This window comes from Phyllobates terribilis, unplaced genomic scaffold, assembly GCF_046119375.1.
Source record: "Phyllobates terribilis strain yellow unplaced genomic scaffold, ASM4611937v1 Scaffold_5__5_contigs__length_657084704, whole genome shotgun sequence".
Lineage (NCBI taxonomy): Eukaryota > Metazoa > Chordata > Amphibia > Anura > Dendrobatidae > Phyllobates > Phyllobates terribilis.
In genome coordinates, this window is record NW_027362765.1 from 44,110,176 (window position 1) to 44,132,278 (window position 22,103).

Consider the following 22,103-nt stretch of genomic DNA (forward strand, 5'->3'; position numbering starts at 1 on the left):
GTATAATATTTCCTACACGTCGTTACCCTACTAATCCCTATATTTGTTATTTTTTTACTTTATTTCCTGTGACGTTTCATTTGAGGGGACATCACAGGAGGCTGGCCCTGCAGTCTCTTCCTCGCAGCTTCTATCATCACCCCCTTCCCCCCGCCATCAGGTGGCAGCACTGCTATCATTCACCCTGCTTGGTGGTTCAAGCTGTGGTGCGGCACTGCTGCTGGCTTCTATCACCGCTCTCTGATGACATCTCATGAAAGCAGTGATAAAATCAAGGATTGTGGCGGCCACTGAACATGCAAGTGACGAGTACAGAAGAATTGTGGTGACAACCACTAAAGCAGCAGTCTCTTCTCCATCACTCCCCATGATACAGGACATCATCAGGAGACAGCGCCGTTTTGTGAGCGCAGCTTCTGACTGGTCGGAAGTCAGAAGCTACGTCACAAGCTCTCAATGCAAGTCACTTTTCGCTGGAGACCGACGGGAGCGACGCTGGAAGACTATGAAGGCAGAGGCAGGCGAGTATGAAACAGGGGGCAGGGGACTTACATTTAAAGCGCCACTCCAGCGATGCAATGAAATAAAACGCTGGAGTGATGCTTTAAAGTTTAGAAATATCCCATAAGACCTCATGCATATGTATATCAAAATGTCAGTAGATTCTGAGAAATAAGAGATTTATTGGTCATAATATGGCAATACTGTGCAAAAGGACTATTAACTGCTTTAAATGATCCAAACTCCAACATCAGCTGTTATTGAGCTGCACTGAAAATAATTAATAAGAAATAGTTCAGATGGACGGATCCACCACGTTTTTTTCCCTCTATTGGCAAATTTCAGCTGTATTTTTATATCCTTATTTAATCGCCTATAACAATATCACATTTTAATCCATATTGATTAAGTATTCTGGCAAAAGGATTGACACTAAAGCTAAAAAACCTGAAAGATCAGAGCTCACATCAAGTAATACAAAATGGTATCAGCAAGAGACTGAGAAGAATCTGTGACTTCTCAGCATTTAGTGGTTACTACTCACCTGGGTAATCATATGTAGGAATCTCCTCTTTACACCACTCATCACCCCTCACATATGTCTCTGTAGTATTAATATGGGGCAGATCTTCACCCTGAAACAAATATTGTAAAAGTCACAGACAGATGGAGAAGACACATCTATGATCAGCTCTAATCCTGCCATCTCCTCCGTTCTCATTACACAAGTATAAAACATATAATACTGGTGGATAAAAGAAGACTGAACACAAGACCTTCACAGCCGTCTACACATCATAGGGGAGATCTCATGACACCTTCTCTCCATCTACCTGATGATCCTGAGGAACATTGGGATTTTCTCGTTTACAGCCCTGAGGAAGAAGAAGACGGGGACATCTCTCTGGTGTTGTCCACTTACTGGATAGAACTGGAGGAAACACATACAGGGAGTGAAATCATTCTTTACATACAGATAATTATAGGCCATGTATATATAGTCCTGTCTATTACCTGGTGATGTGAGGGGCTGGGGAACCTCCATCATGACGTCCTTGTACAGATCTTTGTGTCCTTCTAAATACTCCCACTCCTCCATGGAGAAATGGATGGCAACATCCTGACACCTTATAGGAACCTGACACATACAATGATACCGTCATCCTCTCGATTCATTCATAGCATTACTGTATAATGTCCCAGCGTTCCCAGTAGCGTCACCTCTCCAGTCAGCAGCTCAATCATCTTGTAGGTGAGTTCTAGGATCTTCTGGTCATTGATGTCCTCATGTATCAGGGGGTGAGGTGGAGGCCCCGTGATTGGGCTCAGGGGTCTTCCCCATCCCTCAGACACAGGGGCCTGACAGCGCTCACTAGAGGTCTTCTTCACTACTGTGTAATCCTGGTTATGGAGAGACACATTAATAAATCTCACTACAGACATTTCCAGAGTCCTCACCTCTCCAGTTCTGTCCATCTATTATTCCCATAGATAAGAATGATGTAATGTGATGTCATCAGAATCTCTCACCTCTCCAGTAAGCCGGAAGAGGATCTCTAGAGTGAGGTGTAATATCCTCTCTGCCATCTTGTCCCTGTCCCTATCCATCCTTGATGGGTCAATCATGAAAATTCTCTTATATTGAAGATCTCCACTGAGAGGATCCAATATTGTAGGGACCTGAAAGGAAAGAAAATTAAAAAATTGTACAGTTGTGGCCAAAAGTGTATTGACTGACAGAAATGTTGTTTTTCACATTTTTGCTGCTTCAGTGTATTTTTTTTATCTTTTAGTAGGATTTTTCTATGATTACTGAAGTACCATTATTCACACTCTCTTATAGATGTCTCAATTGACAGTATATCTTTCTCAGATTATGCTTTGGTTACTCTCACTCTCTCACTATCCAATTTTATTCCCAGACATTGGCAATGAATATTAAATAGGTCACTATTAAATGATCAGATTACTATTCAAGGAATCCAGGATACTTTAACGGATTATTTTGCCACTAATTCTACTGAGGGAATGTCCCCCAACATAATCTGGGAAGTGCATAAATGTGTGGTTTGGGGGATCTTTATTAAACACGGGTCGCTGTAAAAAAAAAAAGTGAGCTTCAGCTATCAATGATTTGCTGGCCGACATTCGTCCACTTGAAACTCAACATAAGGGCCTCCCTGATCACAACACAAAAATTGTTCTCATTCAGAAGAGATGAGTTGAGATCCCTTCTGTCTCATAAGGCTAAGTGTGCCCTAGCTAAATGTAGAACATATTTTTATGAATTTGGGAATAAATGTAGCAGAACGCTTGCTAGAGCCCGAGGACCCAGCGGTCAAAGGGTTATATCCCAATGATTCAGACCCCCTCAGGCGGTAAAGCAACTCTGCCAAAAGACATTGCTTCTTCAATTAAGGATTTCTACACCTCTCTATACTCTATCGATAAATCTTTCTCTGATTCTGCCAGGGCAGATTTCCGGAACCGTATTCATGATTATATCAAAAACTCTGGCCTCCCTTCATTGAAAAGTGACTATATCACTGCCCTGGAGAGTCCTATCTCTGAGCTGGAGCTTAAAATTGCAGTCAAGAATTCTACAGGTAAAGCCCCAAGTCCAGATGGTCTCACCCTGATATATTACAAAACACTCTACTCCTACTTATTCTCTCCCTTGTCGGCCATCAATAACATATCTGCTTGATCGGTATCTCCGCTCCCCAAAGATGCGCTAACTGCCAACATTACGGTTATATATAAAGTAGGTAAAGACCCTGCTCAGTGCTCCAGCTATCATCCAATATCTTTACTAGAAACCAGAGTAGCGCCCTTGCTCAGAGACATTATTCACCCTCACCAGGCGGGCTTTATGCCCGGTAGAGAAGCGAGGGACAATACCACTAAGGCCTTGAATCTCATTTATAGAGCCAAATTGGATGGCACTCCTTTTATCCTCTCATCCACAGATATCAAAAAGACTATCGATTGGGTTAAATGGGTGTTCATGGAAAAGGTGCTGAAATCCATTGGGTTGCAGAGCTCCATGATAAAGTGGATCGGTTCTCTTTACAGTACTCCTTTCCGGGGTTGTGGAGTTGGAGTCGGAGAGTCGGAGTCTGTGTCCATTTTGGTGGAGTTGGAATCAGAGTCGGTATAAAATGGACCGACTCCAACTCCTAAAATATATAATAAATTGGGTACAGTAGTTCAATGCAGTTTGTGGGGAATATTTTTTTCATAAGAATTTGGGAAAGTTATGAAATGTCCTATAAATGTCTGTCCTACTCCTGATCTAAGAGTCTAGACTTTTAGCTGAGATGAATCTGTGCTACAGTAAATTTATCACTTAAACATGAGCCATGTATGAGGGAGTCAGAGTCGTGTAGTCGGAGTTTGAGTCGGTGTCATGGAAATTGAGGAGTCGGAGTTGGAGTCTTGGCTTACTTCACTATGATCTTCATTGAAATCTCATCGCACAATTAGTGCTACACTCTTGCTGCTCCAGACTAAAGATATGCAAACTTCTCCCCTAGTCTGTCAGATCCTGTTTTCACACTTTGTATCTCTCAGGGAAAGTTTAGGGCTTTACCGATAGGCGTTGATAATAATTGGCCGTCATTAGAGTCACTTCAAGCTATTACTGATCCCTTACCACTGAACACATGGCGTTCTCTTCAACTCCATCACTTTGCTCGCTTCATTCCAAATTACGCTTAATATACAAGAACCCCTTCCGTGTTTGTCTTTGTATGTGGGAGGGGGAGATTCGTCATGCATTTTACTCCATACACTCAATGCTAACTAACCCAATGGATCAGCCTCCTTCCAAATTTTTAAGACAATGGGAAGAGGACTGGGCATCACTCTCTCCATAGAACAAAGGAAAAAGGTGTTGCCCTTAGCACATAAATCTTCCATAAGTTTTCAAGAAGTGAATGTAAAGCCTCTTTCAAGGTGGTACAGGGTCCCGGTTAAGTTAAACAAAATGTCCCACTAAAATGACCCTATCTGTTGAAGATGTGGATCAGGCTAGGGAGATTTCCTTCATATCTTTTGGTCCTGTCCGGTTTTACAACCGTTGTGGACTAAAGTGAAAAGCATTATCAGGTCTACTACAGGCATTTCATCTTAAATGGGTCCTGAACTATTCCTTCTACAGCTCTGTGAAACCTCTTTCCTCCTACAAACAGTATCTACTAAGATTTTTGGTGATGGCTGCCAGAGCTTGTATTCCGTTGTTATGGAAGAAAGCTAATCCACCTAGCCCGTCCCTCTGGATATCTAAAGTTAATGATTTAATGTACATGGAGGACTTCTATAAAACATGGTTCTATTGGATGGAATTCAAGCACTCTAATGAATATGGAAGCCTTGTGCAACTCAACTCTCAGACTTGATTGCCATTTGGGTTTTTGTTCAAATGGGTGCCTGGATGGCTCTCTCCCCCTTCCCCCGCACCCTTTTATTTTATCCTTACCCTTTTATTTCTTCCCCTGTCTACTCTTCTATTTTTCTCTTCCTTCATGCCTAAAGTTCTATTCTTTCCTCTCCGCTCTTCTTCTAGTTCCGGTCTTAATGTGAAAATTGGACGAAACTAAAGTCACAATGTGGATTCTTGATCACGTTACAGGTGATTTTTTTTATTTTTTCTTATATATATTGAGAGTTCAATGATACTTTTGTATTCTACCATGTTATGCCAAAAATATGTCTAGTGTATGGCTTTATCTGTATACCGTAATTGCCGTATTTTTGTTTCGTTCCTAAATAAAAAATTAAAAAACAATAATAATATCTTTCAATCAAACAGGAGCAATTTTGTGTTGAATAATTATTTTTCCAGCATAATGGAGACGTCACAAAGCAAAAGTGATAACTAAGTGCCTGGGTGTGAACAAAACATTTACATTTTGGCTCCATGGCCAAGAAACTCCCCAGATCTTAATCCTATTGAGAACCTGTTGTCAATCATCAAAAAGTGGGAGAAAAAAACACAGAAATTGTGATAAACTCATATGTGTATGTACATATACACATGGCAGAACTGGGGAAGGGGGCACTATCTCCGGGAATGGAGGGGTTAATGCCCCCTGTATACATGAGCACATCCAGCGTTATATTACTCTACATATACACATGGCAGAACTGGGGGAGGGGGCACTATCTCCGGGAATGGAGGGGTTAATGCCCCCTGTATACATGAGCACATCCAGCGTTATATTACTGTACATATACCCATGGCAGAACTGGGGGAGGGGGCACTATCTCCGGGAATGGAGGGGTTAATGTCCCCTGTATACATGAGCACATCCAGCTTTATATTACTGTACATATACACATGGCAGAACTGGGGGAAGGGGGCACTATCTCCAGAAATGGAGGGGTTAATGCCCCCTGTATACATGAGAACATTCAGCGTTATATTACTGGACATATACACATGGCAGTGTTATGATCTGCTACAAGCACTAAGGAAAGAAAGGAGATCTGTCCCTACAATAGAACTAAGCTAGATCCCTACGATGTAACGGGGAACCTGATCCTGCGATCAGACCCGCTAAAGTCCTCGGCTAGTCTGTACGAAGACCTATAGATGCAAGGGAGGGATCCCTACAAGAACTAGGGACTGGGATAAAGTTGGACACCTCCTAGCAGAAATTGTAGCAGTAAAAGACAAACACACAACATAGAACATAAAGGTCCGAAGACCTAGCTAACCTGACTGAGAAAGGTAACTAAGCACCAGGCTAACTTAAGAGTAGAAATTACGATGAAGTCCAGCAAGGCCAGAAGGGCGGAGCAGGATTAAATAGGCAAAAAAGGTCATGTGACCAGCAAGATAGAAAAAACCTAACAGGAGAGTTCTAACAGGCAGAAATGGGGGAAGGGGGCACTATCTCCGGGAAAGGAGGAGTTAATGTTCCCTGTATACATGAGCACATCCAGCTTTATATTACTGTACATATACACATGGCAGAACTGGGGGAAGGGGGCACTATCTCCAGAAATGGAGGGGTTAATGCCCCCTGTATACATGAGAACATCCAGCGTTATATTACTGTACATATACACATGGCAGAACTGGGGGGAGGGGGCACTATCTCTGGGAATGGAGGGGTTAATGTCCCATGTATACATGATCACATCCAGCGTTATATTACTGTACATATACACATGGCAGAACTGGGGGAAGGGGGCACTATCTCCGGGAATGGAGGGGTTAAGGTCCCCTGTATACATGAGAACATCCAGCGTTATATTACTGTACATATACACATGGCAGAACTGGGGGAAGGGGCCACTATCTCTGGGAATGGAGGGGTTAATGTCCCCTGTATACATGAGCACATCCAGCATTATATTACTGTACATATACACATGGCAGAACTGGGGGAAGGGGCCACTATCTCTGGGAATGGAGGGGTTAATGTCCCCTGTATACATGAGCACATCCAGCGTTATATTACTGTACATATACACATGGCAGACCTGGGGGAAGGGGGGCACTATCTCCGGGAATGGAGGGGATAATGTCCCCTGTATACATGAGCACATCCAGCGTTATATTACTGTACATATACACATGGCAGAACTGGGGGAAGGGGCCACTATCTCTGGGAATGGAGGGGTTAATGTCCCCTGTATACATGAGCACATCCAGCGTTATATTACTGTACATATACACATGGCAGAACTGGGGGAGGGGGCACTATCTCTGGGAATGGATGGGTGTTAATGTCTCCTGTATACATGAGCACATCCAGCGTTATATTACTGTACATATACACATGGCAGAACTGGGGGAAGGGGGCACTATCTCCGGGAATGGAGGGGTTAATGTCCCCTGTATACATGAGAACATCCAGCGTTATATTACTGTACATATACACATGGCAAAACTGGGGGAAGGGGCCACTATCTCTGGGAATGGAGGGGTTAATGTCCCCTGTATACAATGGCACATCCAACATTATATTACTGTACATATACACATGGCAGAACTTGGAGGAGGGGGCACTATCTCTGGGAATGGAGGGGTTAATGTCCCTGTATACATGAGCACATCCAGCGTTATATTACTGTACATATACACATGGCAGAACTGGGGGAAGGGGGGCACTATCTCCGGAAATGGAGGAGTTAATGTCCTCTGTATACATGAGCACATCCAGTGTTATATTACTGTACATACACACATGGCACAACAGGGGGGAGGGGGCACTATATCCGGGAATGGAGGGGTTAATGTCCCATGTACAAATGATCACATCCAGCGTTATATTACTGTACATATACACATGGCAGAACTGGGGGAAGGGGGCACTATCTCCGGGAATGGAGGGGTTAATGTCCCCTGTATACATGAGAACATCCAGCGTTATATTACTGTACATATACACATGGCAGAACTGGGGGAAGGGGCCACTATCTCTGGGAATGGAGGGGTTAATGTCCCCTGTATACATGAGCACATCCAGCATTATATTACTGTACATATACACATGGCAGAACTGGGGGAAGGGGCCACTATCTCTGGGAATGGAGGGGTTAATGTCCCCTGTATACATGAGAACATCCAGCATTATATTACTGTACATATACACATGGCAGAACTGGGGGAAGGGGGGCACTATCTCCGGGAATGGAGTGGATAATGTCCCCTGAATACATGAGCACATCCAGTGTTATATTACTGTACATATACACATGGCAGAACTGGGGGAAGGGGCCACTATCTCTGGGAATGGAGGGGTTAATGTCCCCTGTATACATGAGCACATCCAGCATTATATTACTGTACATATACACATGGCAGAACTGGGGGAAGAGGCCACTATCTCTGGGAATGGAGGGGTTAGTGTCCCCTGTATACATGAGAACATCCAGCATTATATTACTGTACATATACACATGGCAGAACTGGGGGAAGGGGTGCACTATCTCCGGGAATGGAGTGGATAATGTCCCCTGTATACATGAGCACATCCAGCGTTATATTACTGTACATATACACATGGCAGAACTGGGGGAAGGGGCCACTATCTCTGGGAATGGAGGGGATAATGTCCCCTGTATACATGAGCACATTCAGCGTTATATTACTGTACATATACACATGGCAGAACTGGGGGAGGGGGCACTATCTCTGGGAATGGAGGGGGGTTAATGTCTCTTGTATACATGAGCACATCCAGCGTTATATTACTGTACATATACACATGGCAGAACTGGGTGGAGGGGGCACTATCTCCGGGAATGGAGGGGTTAATGCCCCCTGTATACATGAGCACATCCAGTGTTATATTACTGTACATATACACATGGCAGAACTGGGGGAAGGGGCCACTATCTCCGGGAATGGAGGGGGTTAATGTCTCCTGTATACATGAGCACATCCAGCGTTATATTACTGTACATATACACATGGCAGAACTGGGGGGAGGGGGCACTATCTCTGGGAATGGAGGGGTTAATGTCCCATGTATATATGATCACATCCAGCGTTATATTACTGTACATATACACATGGCAGAACTGGGGGAAGGGGGCACTATCTCCGGGAATGGAGAGGTTAATGTCCCCTGTATACATGAGAACATCCAGCGTTATATTACTGGACATATACACATGGCAGTGTTATGATCTGCTACAAGCACTAAGGAAAGAAAGGAGATCTGTCCCTACAATAGAACTAAGCTAGATCCCTACGATGTAACGGGGAACCTGATCCTGCGATCAGACCCGCTAAAGTCCTCGGCTAGTCTGTACGAAGACCTATAGATGCAAGGGAGGGATCCCTACAAGAACTAGGGACTGGGATAAAGTTGGACACCTCCTAGCAGAAATTGTAGCAGTAAAAGACAAACACACAACATAGAACATAAAGGTCCGAAGACCTAGCTAATCTGACTGAGAAAGGTAACGAAGCACCAGGCTAACTTAAGAGTAGAAATTACGATGAAGTCCAGCAAGGCCAGAAGGGCGGAGCAGAATTAAATAGGCAAAAAAGGTCATGTGACCAGCAAGATAGAAAAAACCTAACAGGAGAGTTCTAACAGGCAGAAATGGGGGAAGGGGGCACTATCTCCGGGAAAGGAGGGGTTAATGTTCCCTGTATACATGAGCACATCCAGCGTTATATTACTGTACATATACACATGGCAGAACTGGGGGAAGGGGGCACTATCTCCGGGAATGGAGGGGTTAATGTCCCCTGTATACATGAGAACATCCAGCGTTATATTACTGTACATATACACATGGCAGAACTGGGGGAAGGGGGCACTATCTCCAGAAATGGAGGGGTTAATGCCCCCTGTATACATGAGAACATCCATCGTTATATTACTGTACATATACACATGGCAGAACTGGGGGAAGGGGGAACTATCTCCGGGAATGGAGGGGTTAATGTCCCCTGTATACATGAGAACATCCAGCATTATATTACTGTACATATACACATGGCAGAACTGGGGGAAGGGGCCACTATCTCTGGGAATGGAGGGGTTAATGTCCCCTGTATACATGAGCACATCCAGCATTATATTACTGTACATATACACATGGCAGAACTGGGGGAAGGGGCCACTATCTCTGGGAATGGAGGGGTTAATGTCCCCTGTATACATGAGCACATCCAGCGTTATATTACTGTACATATACACATGGCAGACCTGGGGGAAGGGGGGCACTATCTCCGGGAATGGAGGGGATAATGTCCCCTGTATACATGAGCACATCCAGCGTTATATTACTGTACATATACACATGGCAGAACTGGGGGAAGGGGCCACTATCTCTGGAAATGGAGGGGTTAATGTCCCCTGTATACATGAGCACATCCAGCGTTATATTACTGTACATATACACATGGCAGAACTGGGGGAAGGGGCCACTATCTCTGGGAATGGAGGGGTTACTGTCCCCTGTACACATGAGCACATCCAGCGTTATATTACTGTACATATACACATGGCAGAACTGGGGGAGGGGGCACTATCTCTGGGAATGGAGGGGTGTTAATGTCTCCTGTATACATGAGCACATCCAGCGTTATATTACTGTACATATACACATGGCAGAACTGGGGGAAGGGGGCACTATCTCCGGGAATGGAGGGGTTAATGTCCCCTGTATACATGAGAACATCCAGCGTTATATTACTGTACATATACACATGGCAAAACTGGGGGAAGGGGCCACTATCTCTGGGAATGGAGGGGTTAATGTCCCCTGTATACATGAGAACATCCAGCATTATGTTACTGTACATATACACATGGCAGAACTGGGGGAAGGGGGGCACTATCTCCGGGAATGGAGTGGATAATGTCCTCTGTATACATGAGCACATCCAGAGTTATATTACTGTACATATACACATGGCAGAACTGGGGGAAGGGGCCACTATCTCTGGGAATGGAGGGGTTAATGTCCCCTGTATACAAGAGCACATCCAGCGTTATATTACTGTACATATACACATGGCAGAACTGGGGGAAGGGGCCACTATCTCTGGGAATGGAGGGGTTAATGTCCCCTGTATACATGAGCACATCCAGCGTTATATTACTGTACATATACACATGGCAGAACTGGGGGAGGGGGCACTATCTCTGGGAATGGAGGGGGGTTAATGTCTCTTGTATACATGAGCACATCCAGCGTTATATTACTTTACATATACACATGGCAGAACTGGGGGAAGGGGGCACTATCTCCGGGAATGGAGGGGTTAATGTCCGCTGTATACATGAGCACATCCAGGGTTATATTACTGTACATATACACATGGCAGAACTGGGTGGAGGGGGCACTATCTCCGGGAATGGAGGGGTTAATGCCCCCTGTATACATGAGCACATCCAGTGTTATATTACTGTACATATACACATGGCAGAACTTGGGGAAGGGGCCACTATCTCCGGGAATGGAGGGGGTTAATGTCTCCTGTATACATGAGCACATCCAGCGTTATATTACTGTATATATACACATGGCAGAACTGGGGGAGGGGGCACTATCTACAGGAATGGAGGGGTTAATGTCACCTGTATACATGAGCACATCCAGCTTTATATTACCGTACATATACACATGGCAGAACTGGGGGAGGGGGCACTATCTCCAGGAATGGAGGGGCTAATGTTCCCTGTATACATGAGCACATCCAGCGTTATATTACTGTACATATACACATGGCAGAACAGGGGGGAAGGGGCACTATCTCCGGGAATGGAAGGGTTAATGCCCCCTGTATACATGAGCACATCCAGTGTTATATTATTGTACATATATACATGGCAGAACTGGGGGAAGGGGGCACCATCTCCAGGAAAGGAGGGGTTAATGCCCCCTGTATACATGAGCACATCCAGCGTTATATTACTGTACATATACACATGGCAGAACTGGGGGAAGTGGCCACTATCTCTGAGAATGGAGGGGCTAATGTCCCCTGTATACATGAGAACATCCAGCGTTATATTACTGCACATATACACATGGCAGAACTGGGGGAAGGGGGCACTATCTCCGGGAATGGGGGGGGTTAATGTCCCCTATATACATGAGCACATCCAGTGTTATATTACTGCACATATACACATGGCAGAACTGGGGGAAGGGGGCACTATCTCCGGGAATAGAGGGGTTAATGTCCCCTATATACATGAGCACATCCAGCGTTATATTACTGTACATATACACATGGCAGAACTGGGGGAGGGGGCACTATCTCCGGGAATGGAGGGGTTATTGTCCCCTGTATACATGAGCACATCCAGCGTTATATTACTGTACATATAAACATGGCAGAACTGGGGGAAGGGGCCACTATCTCTGGGAATGGCGGGGTTAATGTTCCCTGTATACATGAGCACATCCAGCGTTATATTACTGTACATATACACATGGCAGAACTGGGGGAAGGGGGGCACTTTCTCCGGGAATGGAGGGGTTAATGCCCCCTGTATACATGAGCACATGCAGCGTTATATTACTGTACATATACACATGGCAGAACTGGGGGAAGGGGACACAATCTCCAGGAATGGAGGGGTTAATGCCCCCTGTATACATGAGCACATCCAGCATTATATTACTGTACATATACACATGGCAGAACTGGGGGAAGGGGGGCACTATCTCCAGGAATGGAGGGGTTAATGCCCCCTGTATATATGAGCACATCCAGCGTTATATTACTGTACATATACACATGGCAGAACTGGGGGAAGGAGGCACTATGTTCGGGAATGGAGGGGTTAATGTCCCATGTATACATGAGCACATCCAGCGTTATATTACTGTACATATACACATGGTAGAACTGGGGGAAGGGGGCACTATCTCCGGGAATGGAGGGGTTAATGCCCCCTGTATACATGAGCACATCCAGCGTTATATTACTGTACATATACACATGGCAGAACTGGGGGAAGGGGCCACTATCTCCGGGAATGGAGGGGGTTAATGCCTCCTGTATACATGAGCACATCCAGCGTTATATTACTGTACATATACACATGGCAGAACTGGGGGAAGGGGGCCCTATCTCCGGGAATGGAGGGGTTAATGCCCCCTGTATACATGAGCACATCCAGCGTTATATTACTGTACATATACACATGGCAGAACTGGGGGAAGGGGCCACTATCTCTGGGAATGGAGGGGGTTAATGCCTCCTGTATACATGAGCACATCCAGCGTTATATTACTGTACATATACACATGGCAGAACTGGGGGAAGGGGGCACTATCTCCGGGAATGGAGGGGTTAATGTCCCCTGTATACATGAGCACATCCAGCGTTATATTACTGTACATATACACATGGCAGAACTGGGGGAAGTGGGTACCATCTCCAGGAATGGAGGGGTTAATATCCCCAGTATACATGAGCACATCCAGCGTTATATTACTGTACATATACATATGGCAGAACTGGGGGAAGGGGGGCACTATCTCCGGGAATGGAGGGGTTAATGCCCCCTGTATACATGAGCACATCCAGCATTATATTACTGTACATATACACATGGCAGAACTGGGGGAAGGGGGCACTATCTCCAGGAATGGAGGGGTTAATGTCCCCTGTATACATGAGCACATCCAGCGTTATATTACTGTACATATACACATGGCAGAACTGGGGGAAGTGGGTACCATCTCCAGGAATGGATGGGTTAATATCCCCAGTATACATGAGCACATCCAGCGTTATATTACTGTACATATACACATGGCAGAACTGGGGGAAGGGGGCACTATCTCCGGGAATGGAGGGGTTAATGTCCCCTGTATACATGAGCACATCCAGCGTTATATTACTGTACATATACACATGGCAGGACTGGGGGAGGGGGCACTATCTCCGGGAATGGAGGGGTTAATGCCCCCTGTATACATGAGCACATCCAGCGTTATATTACTGTACATATACACATGGCAGAACTGGGGGAAGGGGGCACTATCTCCGGGAATGGAGGGGTTAATGCCCCCTGTATACATGAGCACATCCAGTGTTATATTACTGTACATATACACATGGCAGAACTGGGGGAGGGGGCACTATCTCCGGGAATGGAGGGGTTAATGTCCCCTGTATACATGAGCACATCCAGCGTTATATTACTGTACATATACACATGGCAGAACTGGGGGAAGGGGGCACTATCTCCGGGAATGGAGGGGTTAATGCCCCCTGTATACATGAGCACACTCAGCGTTATATTACTGAACATACACACATGGCAGAACTGGGGGAAGGGGGCACTATCTCCGGGAATGGAGGGGTTAATGTCCCCTGTATACATGAGCACATCCAGCGTTATATTACTGTACATATACACATGGCAGAACTGGGGGAAGGGGGGCACTATCTCCAGGAATGGAGGGGTTAATGCCCCCTGTATACATGAGCACATCCAGCGTTATATTACTGTACATATACACATGGCAGTACTGGGGGAAGGGGGGCACTATCTCCGGGAATGGAGGGGTTAATGCCCCCTGTATACATGAGCACATCCAGCATTATATTACTGTACATATACACATGGCAGAACTGGGGGAAGGGGGGCACTATCTCCGGGAATGGAGGGGTTAATGTCCCCTGTATACATGAGGACATCCAGCGTTATATTACTGTACATATACACATGGCAGAAATGGGGGGAGGGGGGCACTATCTCCGGGAATGGAGGGGTTAATGCCCCCTGTATACATGAGCACATCCAGCGTTATATTACTGTACATATACACATGGCAGAACTGGGGGGAGGGGGCACTATCTCCAGGAATGGAGGGGTTAATGTCCCCTGTATACATGAGCACATCCAGCGTTATATTACTGTACATATACACATGGCAGAACTGGGGGGAGGGGGCAGTATCTCCAGGAATAGAGGGGTTAATGCCCCCTGTTTACATGAGCACATCCAGCATTATATTACTGTACATATACACATGGCAGAACTGGGGGAAGGGGTCACTATCTCCAGGAATGGAGGGGTTAATGTCCCCTGTATACATGAGCACATCCAGCGTTATATTACTGTACATATACACATGGCAGAACTGGGGGAAGGGGGCACTATCTCCAGGAATGGAGGGGTTAATGTCCCCTGCATACATGAGCACATCCAGCGTTATATTACTGTACATATACACATGGCAGAACTGTGGGGAGGGGGCACTATCTCCGGGAATGGAAGGGTTAATGTCCCCTGTATACATGAGCACATCCAGCGTTATATTACTGTACATATACATATGGCAGAACTGGGGGAAGGGGGCACTATCTCCGGGAATGGAGGGGTTAATGCCCCCTGTATACATGAGAACATCCAGCGTTATATTACTGTACATATATACATGGCAGAACTGGGGGAAGCGGCACTATCTCCAGGAATGGAGGGGTTAATGCCCCCTGTATACATGAGCACATCCAGTGTTATATTACTGTACATATACACATGGCCGAACTGGGGGAAGGGGGGCACTATCTCCGGGAATGGAGGGGTTATTGTCCCCTGTGTACATGAGCACATCCAGCGTTATATTACTGTACATATACACATGGCAGAACTGGGGGAAGGGGGGCACTATCTCCGGGAATGGAGGGGTTAATGCCCCCTGTATATGACGCACCCCTGGGCCTTCGTCGCGCGGCATCGCGCGCACGGGAGCTTACCCGGAGCCGGATCTGTTGAGGGTTGTAGTCTCGTGGCGGTGACCCGGTCCGTGCCCAGGGAGTCAAACTGAGCGGCGATGTATTAGCGGTAGATGTTGGACGACTACGCCACCCGTTGAATGCAGCGAAGGAGCTGCCGCTGCAGGGCAGACCGCTGAGGCCGGTGGTAGGATTGTGCAGCGTGATAGTATCACCCCCAACGGGAGGGGTATGGCCTCAGGGCAGCCGACGTGGATGATGGGGGTAGCAGGAATCACTCAGAGACGATGCGGTGTAATTCAGGGTCTTTACTGGTGATAAAGATAGACCCTCCCGGAGTACTGGCTAGCGGTCGGGGCCTGGTCAGTCCTTGAGCAGATGGGATCTCCCCTGGCCAGGCGGAGTTGTAGGCCTCCCAAACTGACTGTACTCTTCTGGCTACCTTGCTAGAGGCGGGTATAAGTAGCCCACGTCCCTGAGTGTACCGTGTGGTGCTCACCCGTATGGCCGGTGACTCGGGGCCTTCTAGTGGCGTCCGCTCCACGACGGCGGTGCTGGTCCCACGCGTGTGACCGTGCCTTCGGGTTTCTTGGCCAGAGGACCTGAAATCCCCTGCCGGGCGGTTTCTGCTGCTGGGTAAAGATTAGTCCCCACAGCCTCGGACTCCGGGTCCGGTGATAGCTTCTCAGTCAGGGCGAGCTCTGCAGCTGCCAGCCCCTGACTCCTTATAGCACTGCTCCCACAGAGCTCCTGATGTTCTTTTCCTAGATCTGCTTCTCTTCTCTGTCTCTACTTCTTCTCTACTCTCTAACCCTGCCTCAGCCCTAGGTTTATATAGGGGAAGTTCTTCCCCTCCCAGGACTGGGCAGGAAGTGTGGCATGCACAGGATCCCTGACCAAGAGACCTCCCACCTGCTCTCAGACATAACATTGCTGTTACTGTGGAAACCAGACCCCTGGGGTGCCACATTCCCCCCTAGTGAAATTTAGTACTCCGGGACTAAACATATTTTTAAACATAACAAGGTATAAACAATAATAGTACAATAAGAAAAACATATAAAGATGGTCACGGCGTGTCCGCAACCGGGTGCAGTTTTTGAAGAAAAGCAAGGTGTCCATTTCACCAAAACAGGGAGACGTAACCAGGTAGGGGTCTGTCCTGCCCCGAGTTCTTAACAGTCTTTAGTCCATTCCTAGGTTACGCTCCAACCATGTACAAGGATTCCCGGTAAATCCACCAAGGACTCCTATAAATAACTAGAAACACATAATTATACACAAGCAACAAGAAAAACAGGTAACCACAAATAAAACAATTTATACACTTCAAATCCTCCAACGTGCGGGTAACTGGCCTCTAGTGGCCCTAGTGGACCTACGGAGCTGACTGTCTAGCCCTGAACTACAGGGTGTAGGAGCTGTCAAGGGTAAACTGGGCAGCTGTCTACCGGCTCTTTGGCTCACTAGGGGTACGGCAGGCTCACTATAAGCAGAGGGTTGATCCTCCTGTTCTGCTTGTGTGGAGTCTTCTGCCTCCTGGACCGGCTGCTCTTCCAGCTCTACCTGTTGCTCCGTAGGCACTTGGGATGCTGGTTGGAGGAACGTGAGGACGGGTACCACAACTGCACCATTGACTTGAGTCCAGGACCGAGGGAAGTCTCCGAGCACAGTACTAACCATATCTTCCCTTTCCTCTACGGGTCGATGGTCTTCTTGTTCCTCTTCAGGGTTCCGTAGCTGTTCAGGACACTTCTTCAGGTGATCCCGGGATACAATGGCTATGGTCTCCCCTCCGTCTTTACTGATGGTACAGACTTACGGGTTCTCGTGGCTTGAGGGCAGTACGGTGTACGGGTCCTTCTCCCACTGGTCGTCCAACTTGTGGAGCCGTCTTTTCCTCTTCAAGACCTGCTCTCCGGACACCAGGGGAACAGCGGGAGCATACTGGTTGTAAGTTTTCTCTTGTCTTTCCCTAGCCTGACAGAGACTTCGCTCCACGCTCTCCTGTACTTTCCGGTACTGCTGCTGCCTCTCTGTGTCCCAGTCTGCTTCCGGTGAAGTGTCCTCGGGTGTCAGGACTCCCATCTCCAGGTCAACAGGTAGCTTACCAGGCCTTGCCCTCATTAGGTAAGCCGGGGTACAGTTGGTGGAACCTACAGGGATGTAGTTATATAGGTCCACCAGGTCGGGCAGCTTCTCAGGCCACAGACTGCGTTCTTCCAGGGGCAACGTTTTCAGAAGATCCATTACCACCTGGTTCATTTTCTCACAAAGTCCATTAGTTTGCGGATGATAGGGTGTCGTCCTTATCTTCCGGCAGCCATACAGATTGCAGAATTCCTGGAAGACCTCCGCTTCAAAGGCAGGTCCCTGGTCCGTCAGCACTTGGTCCGGGTACCCGTGTGGACGGCAGAAGTGCTGCTGGAAGGCTCTAGCTGCTGTTTGAGCCGTTAAGTCCTTAACGGGGACGACAACCAAGAACCGGGAGTAATGATCCACAATGGTTAACGCGTAGACGTAGCCACTTCTGCTTGGGGTCAGTTTTACATGATCCAAGGCTACCAGTTCCAACGGCTGCCGGGTGACGATGGACTGCAGGGGAGTCTTCTGGCTGGCACGGTCCTTCCTTCTTAGGTTGCACGGGCCACAGTCTCTGCACCACCTCTCGATGGTTCCCCTCATGCCTACCCAGTGGAACCGCCCACGCAGCAGGAACTCCAGCTTCTTCCATCCGAAGTGTCCAGCCCCGTCGTGGTATGCCTCCATCACCATGGCTGCGTCTCTCCGTGGCACCACTACTTGCCAGATTAGTTCATGCGTCCGGGAGTTAACCATTCTGCGGCACAACTTCCCCTTGTAAAGGAACAGTCGACTCTTCTCAGCCCACAGTTGCTTGGCTTCCTCCGGAGCGTCTGGGTCAAGGCGAGCCTCTGGCCGAGTCAGCATCTCCTTTACCAGCCGGACGGCAGGGTCACTGTCTTGCGTTTCCTCCCAGTTGTAGTGAGGCAAGGGGTTAAACGTAGCGGCTTGCTTACTCCTTACCCGATGGGAATACTGGATAGTCCCATGACGGTGGAACGCGGGGAGTTCGACTTCTTCCAGTCCCTCTGGATCTTCTCCTACGTCCGGTAGGTTTGGCATCCTGGACAGGGCGTCCGCGTTGGTATTGGAGCGTCCTGCCCGGTATTTGATTGTGAACTCGTAGTTGGACAGACGGGCCATCCATCTCTGCTCTAGGGCACCGAGTCTTGCCGTGTCCAGGTGTGTCAACGGGTTGTTATCCGTGTACACGGTGAACCGGGAAGAAGCGAGGTAGTGCTTAAAGCGTTCGGTGACTGCCCACACCACTGCCAGGAACTCTAGCTTAAATGAGCTGTAATTCTCAGGGTTTCTTTCGGTGGGTCGCAGTTTTCGGCTAGCGTAAGCGATTACTCGTTCTTTCCCCTGCTGGATCTGGGACAGTACGGCTCCTAGCCCGATGTTACTTGCGTCGGTGTAGAGGATAAAGGGCTGGCTGTAATCAGGGTACGCCAGGACTTCATCCCCCGTGAGGGCCATCTTCAGCTGGCGGAAGGACTCTTCTTCTAACTTCTCCCATTTGAAGGGCGGCTTCTGGTTCTTGGCCTTCCGGGACTGGCCTATCAGGAGGTCCTGCATAGGAGCTGCCTTTTTGGTGAAACCGGGGATGAATCTGCGGTAATAGCCTACCAACCCGAGGAACTGCCGCACTTCCTTTACACTGGAGGGACTTGGCCATTCCTTAATTGCGGTGATCTTATCAGGGTCGGGAGCCACTCCGTCAGCGCTCACCACGTGTCCCAGGTACTGCACCTTTGGTTTCAAGAGGTGACACTTGGAGGGTTTTACCTTTAAGCCGTAGCTTGCCAGAGCTTCGAACACTTCCGCCAGGTGTTTCAGGTGGTCCTCATAAGTCTTGGAATATACGATGACATCGTCCAGGTACAACAGGACCGTCTCGAAGTTTCTGTGGCCCAGACAGCACTCCATTAATCGTTGGAAGGTTCCCGGTGCGTTGCAGAGTCCGAACGGCATGCAGGTAAACTCGCTAAGTCCCATCGGGGTGGTGAATGCGGTCTTCTCCCGTTCCGCCTCTGCTACAGGAACCTGCCAGTACCCGCTAGTGAGATCCAAGGTAGAGAAGAAGTTAGCAGATCTTAAAGCAGCCAAAGACTCCTCTATCCTTGGTAAGGGGTACGCATCCTTGTGTGTGATACGGTTAATTTTCCGGTAATCTACACACATCCTCATGGTGTTGTCTTTCTTTTTGACTAAGACTAGTGGAGCTGCCCAGGGGCTACAGCTATCCCTGATCACCCCAGCCTCCTTCATGTCCCTAAGCATCCCCTTGGCGTGTTGGTAGTGTGCAGGGGGTACGGGTCGATACCTCTCTTTTATGGGAAGATGGTCTCCCGTGGGGATGTGGTGTTCTACCCCTTTGACTCGCCCGAAGTCTAACGGGTGTTTACTAAACACTCTCTCGTACTCTTGAACCACCCGATAGACTCCCTGTTTCTGGTGTGAGGGAGTGGAGTCAGTACCCAAATGTAGTTGCTGACACCAGTCCTCCATTGTTTCCTTAGAGCCGTTACCTTCCTCCGGGGAAGATGGAGGCAAGGGCTCCACGGACTGTATGGAATTTTGATTGATGGTATACAATTTGGCTAGCGTGGCATACCGGGGCAGGTACACTTCCCTCTTCCCGATATTTATTATGCGAACGGGCACCCTCCCATGGCGTACATTGACCACCCCCCGTGCTGTCAAAATGGTGGGCCTACTGTCTGAGTAAACTGGTTCTACCATTGCCTGGTAATCTCTACCTCTCAGACCAATAGCTGCCCGGCACCAAATCATCATTTCACTTTTTGGGGGCATGGCAATAGGGAAAGGGTCACACATTCTTACGCTACCAATCTCACCACCGGAGAGTTCTATCTGTTGCCGTCGCATCAGTGCCCGGATCTCTTTCTGGAGCACTCGCTGCTGGCCGGAGCTGGCGTTCTTGGCAACCTGTTGTAAAAGGAAAATCACCTCTGCAAGACAATTTTCAATTACATTAGTTCCTAGTGTTATCTTTGGGTGACTCTCGTGTTTATCAATGTCTACAATGATCAGTCCCTGTGCTGCCAGTTCGACTCTACCGATTTTAATGGTCACCTCTTTAAATCCAATCTGTGGCACGGGCTGACCATTGCTGGCGATGATACTCAAGTCGTCGTCAGGGTAGCGGGTGATATCCGAGTCATTCCAGTACTGCTTGAAGAGCACGTACGGGATAGTGGTGACCTGTGACCCGGTGTCCAATAGGGCACTCATAGGGATGCCATCCAGTACCACAGGCAAGACTGGACGTCCTCCCACATATCTGTCGCGCCAGTTCGATGGGCCTGATGATCTTTTTCCTGGGGGTTGGCCCTCTACCCCAGGTTGTGCCAGTTTAAAGGACAGTACCTTGCCATATGTCCGGGTTGATTGCAGCGGCGGCAGATGGGTTGTCCGTCCTCGTTGTATCGGTCGCTGGGTCTTCCTCTGGCCGGTGGGGTCCTCCTTGGTCGACGCCACGGGATGTCCTCCGGTCCGGATGCCAGCTGGATCTTCCCTGGAGTGGAAACCTGTAAAGACTGCACAGTTCGGGTTAGCGCAGCAACACTTTTAGCTAGCTCTTGGACCTGATGGTGCAGGTCTGGAGCCGGGTCATTGTTCAAAGCCTGCGCATCAGCTCCCACAGGCCCTGCCGACAAGGGCGCCGCCTCCTGGTGGTAAGTGGTAGTGGGGCGTCTGTGGGTCACAACGCCACCTGGTGCTGGTTCTCGGAGCACCCGGATGGCTCTGTCCTTGAACTGTGCAAATCCCAGATGAGGGTCCTGTAAGGCCATTGCCCGCAACTGGGTTCGGTGGGCATTGCAATATAAACCCTCTATAAATTGTTCAGTCAACAGCCTGTCCTCGTCTCCCACGCCGTCAGGGTCGGTCTGCTTAATGGCTCTCAGGGCCTCTTGTAGGTTCAGGGCATAGTCCCTTATACTCTCATGTGCCCGCTGTTTGCACCCGTAGAATCTAAGCTTGATCTCGGCTGAGGTGCGGGTATCAAAGGTGACCCTCAGCCGGGTTAGTATCTCTGCGACAGTCCTCCTCCCAGGTGGCCAGGACTTTACCTCCCTTTGGGCTGCCCCGGTTAATTGGGCCACCAGGATGCTCACTTTTTGCTCCTCTGTGAGGGGATACACCTGGAAGAGGCTATCCAGCTTTTCTCTAAAGTCATGCAGGGTATGTGACTCCCCTGAGTACTGGGGTAGCCAGGCTGCCCCCGGGATATAGGGCATGGTGAAAGGCATGACCGCAACAGCGGTGGCGCTGGCGGGGGTTGAAGCGGTGAAGCTCTCCTCCGTATCCGACA

The 22,103-nt window shown here is 48.1% G+C and overlaps 1 protein-coding gene across 1 annotated transcript in view; it reads right to left on the minus strand.

Annotated features, from left to right (window-relative positions):
• The window catches only part of LOC141271428 (uncharacterized), a 160,259-nt gene that overhangs the window by 84,643 nt on the left and 53,513 nt on the right, over nucleotides 1-22,103 (minus strand). The window contains exons 2-6 of the mRNA XM_073681508.1: nucleotides 2,032-2,181; nucleotides 1,723-1,902; nucleotides 1,516-1,639; nucleotides 1,335-1,432; nucleotides 1,046-1,136 (exon numbers count right to left, since the gene is read on the minus strand). Coding sequence (XP_073537609.1) covers nucleotides 1,046-1,136; nucleotides 1,335-1,432; nucleotides 1,516-1,639; nucleotides 1,723-1,902; nucleotides 2,032-2,127 — 589 coding nt within the window. The 5' untranslated portion in view covers nucleotides 2,128-2,181. The remainder of the gene's footprint in view (nucleotides 1-1,045; nucleotides 1,137-1,334; nucleotides 1,433-1,515; nucleotides 1,640-1,722; nucleotides 1,903-2,031; nucleotides 2,182-22,103) is intronic.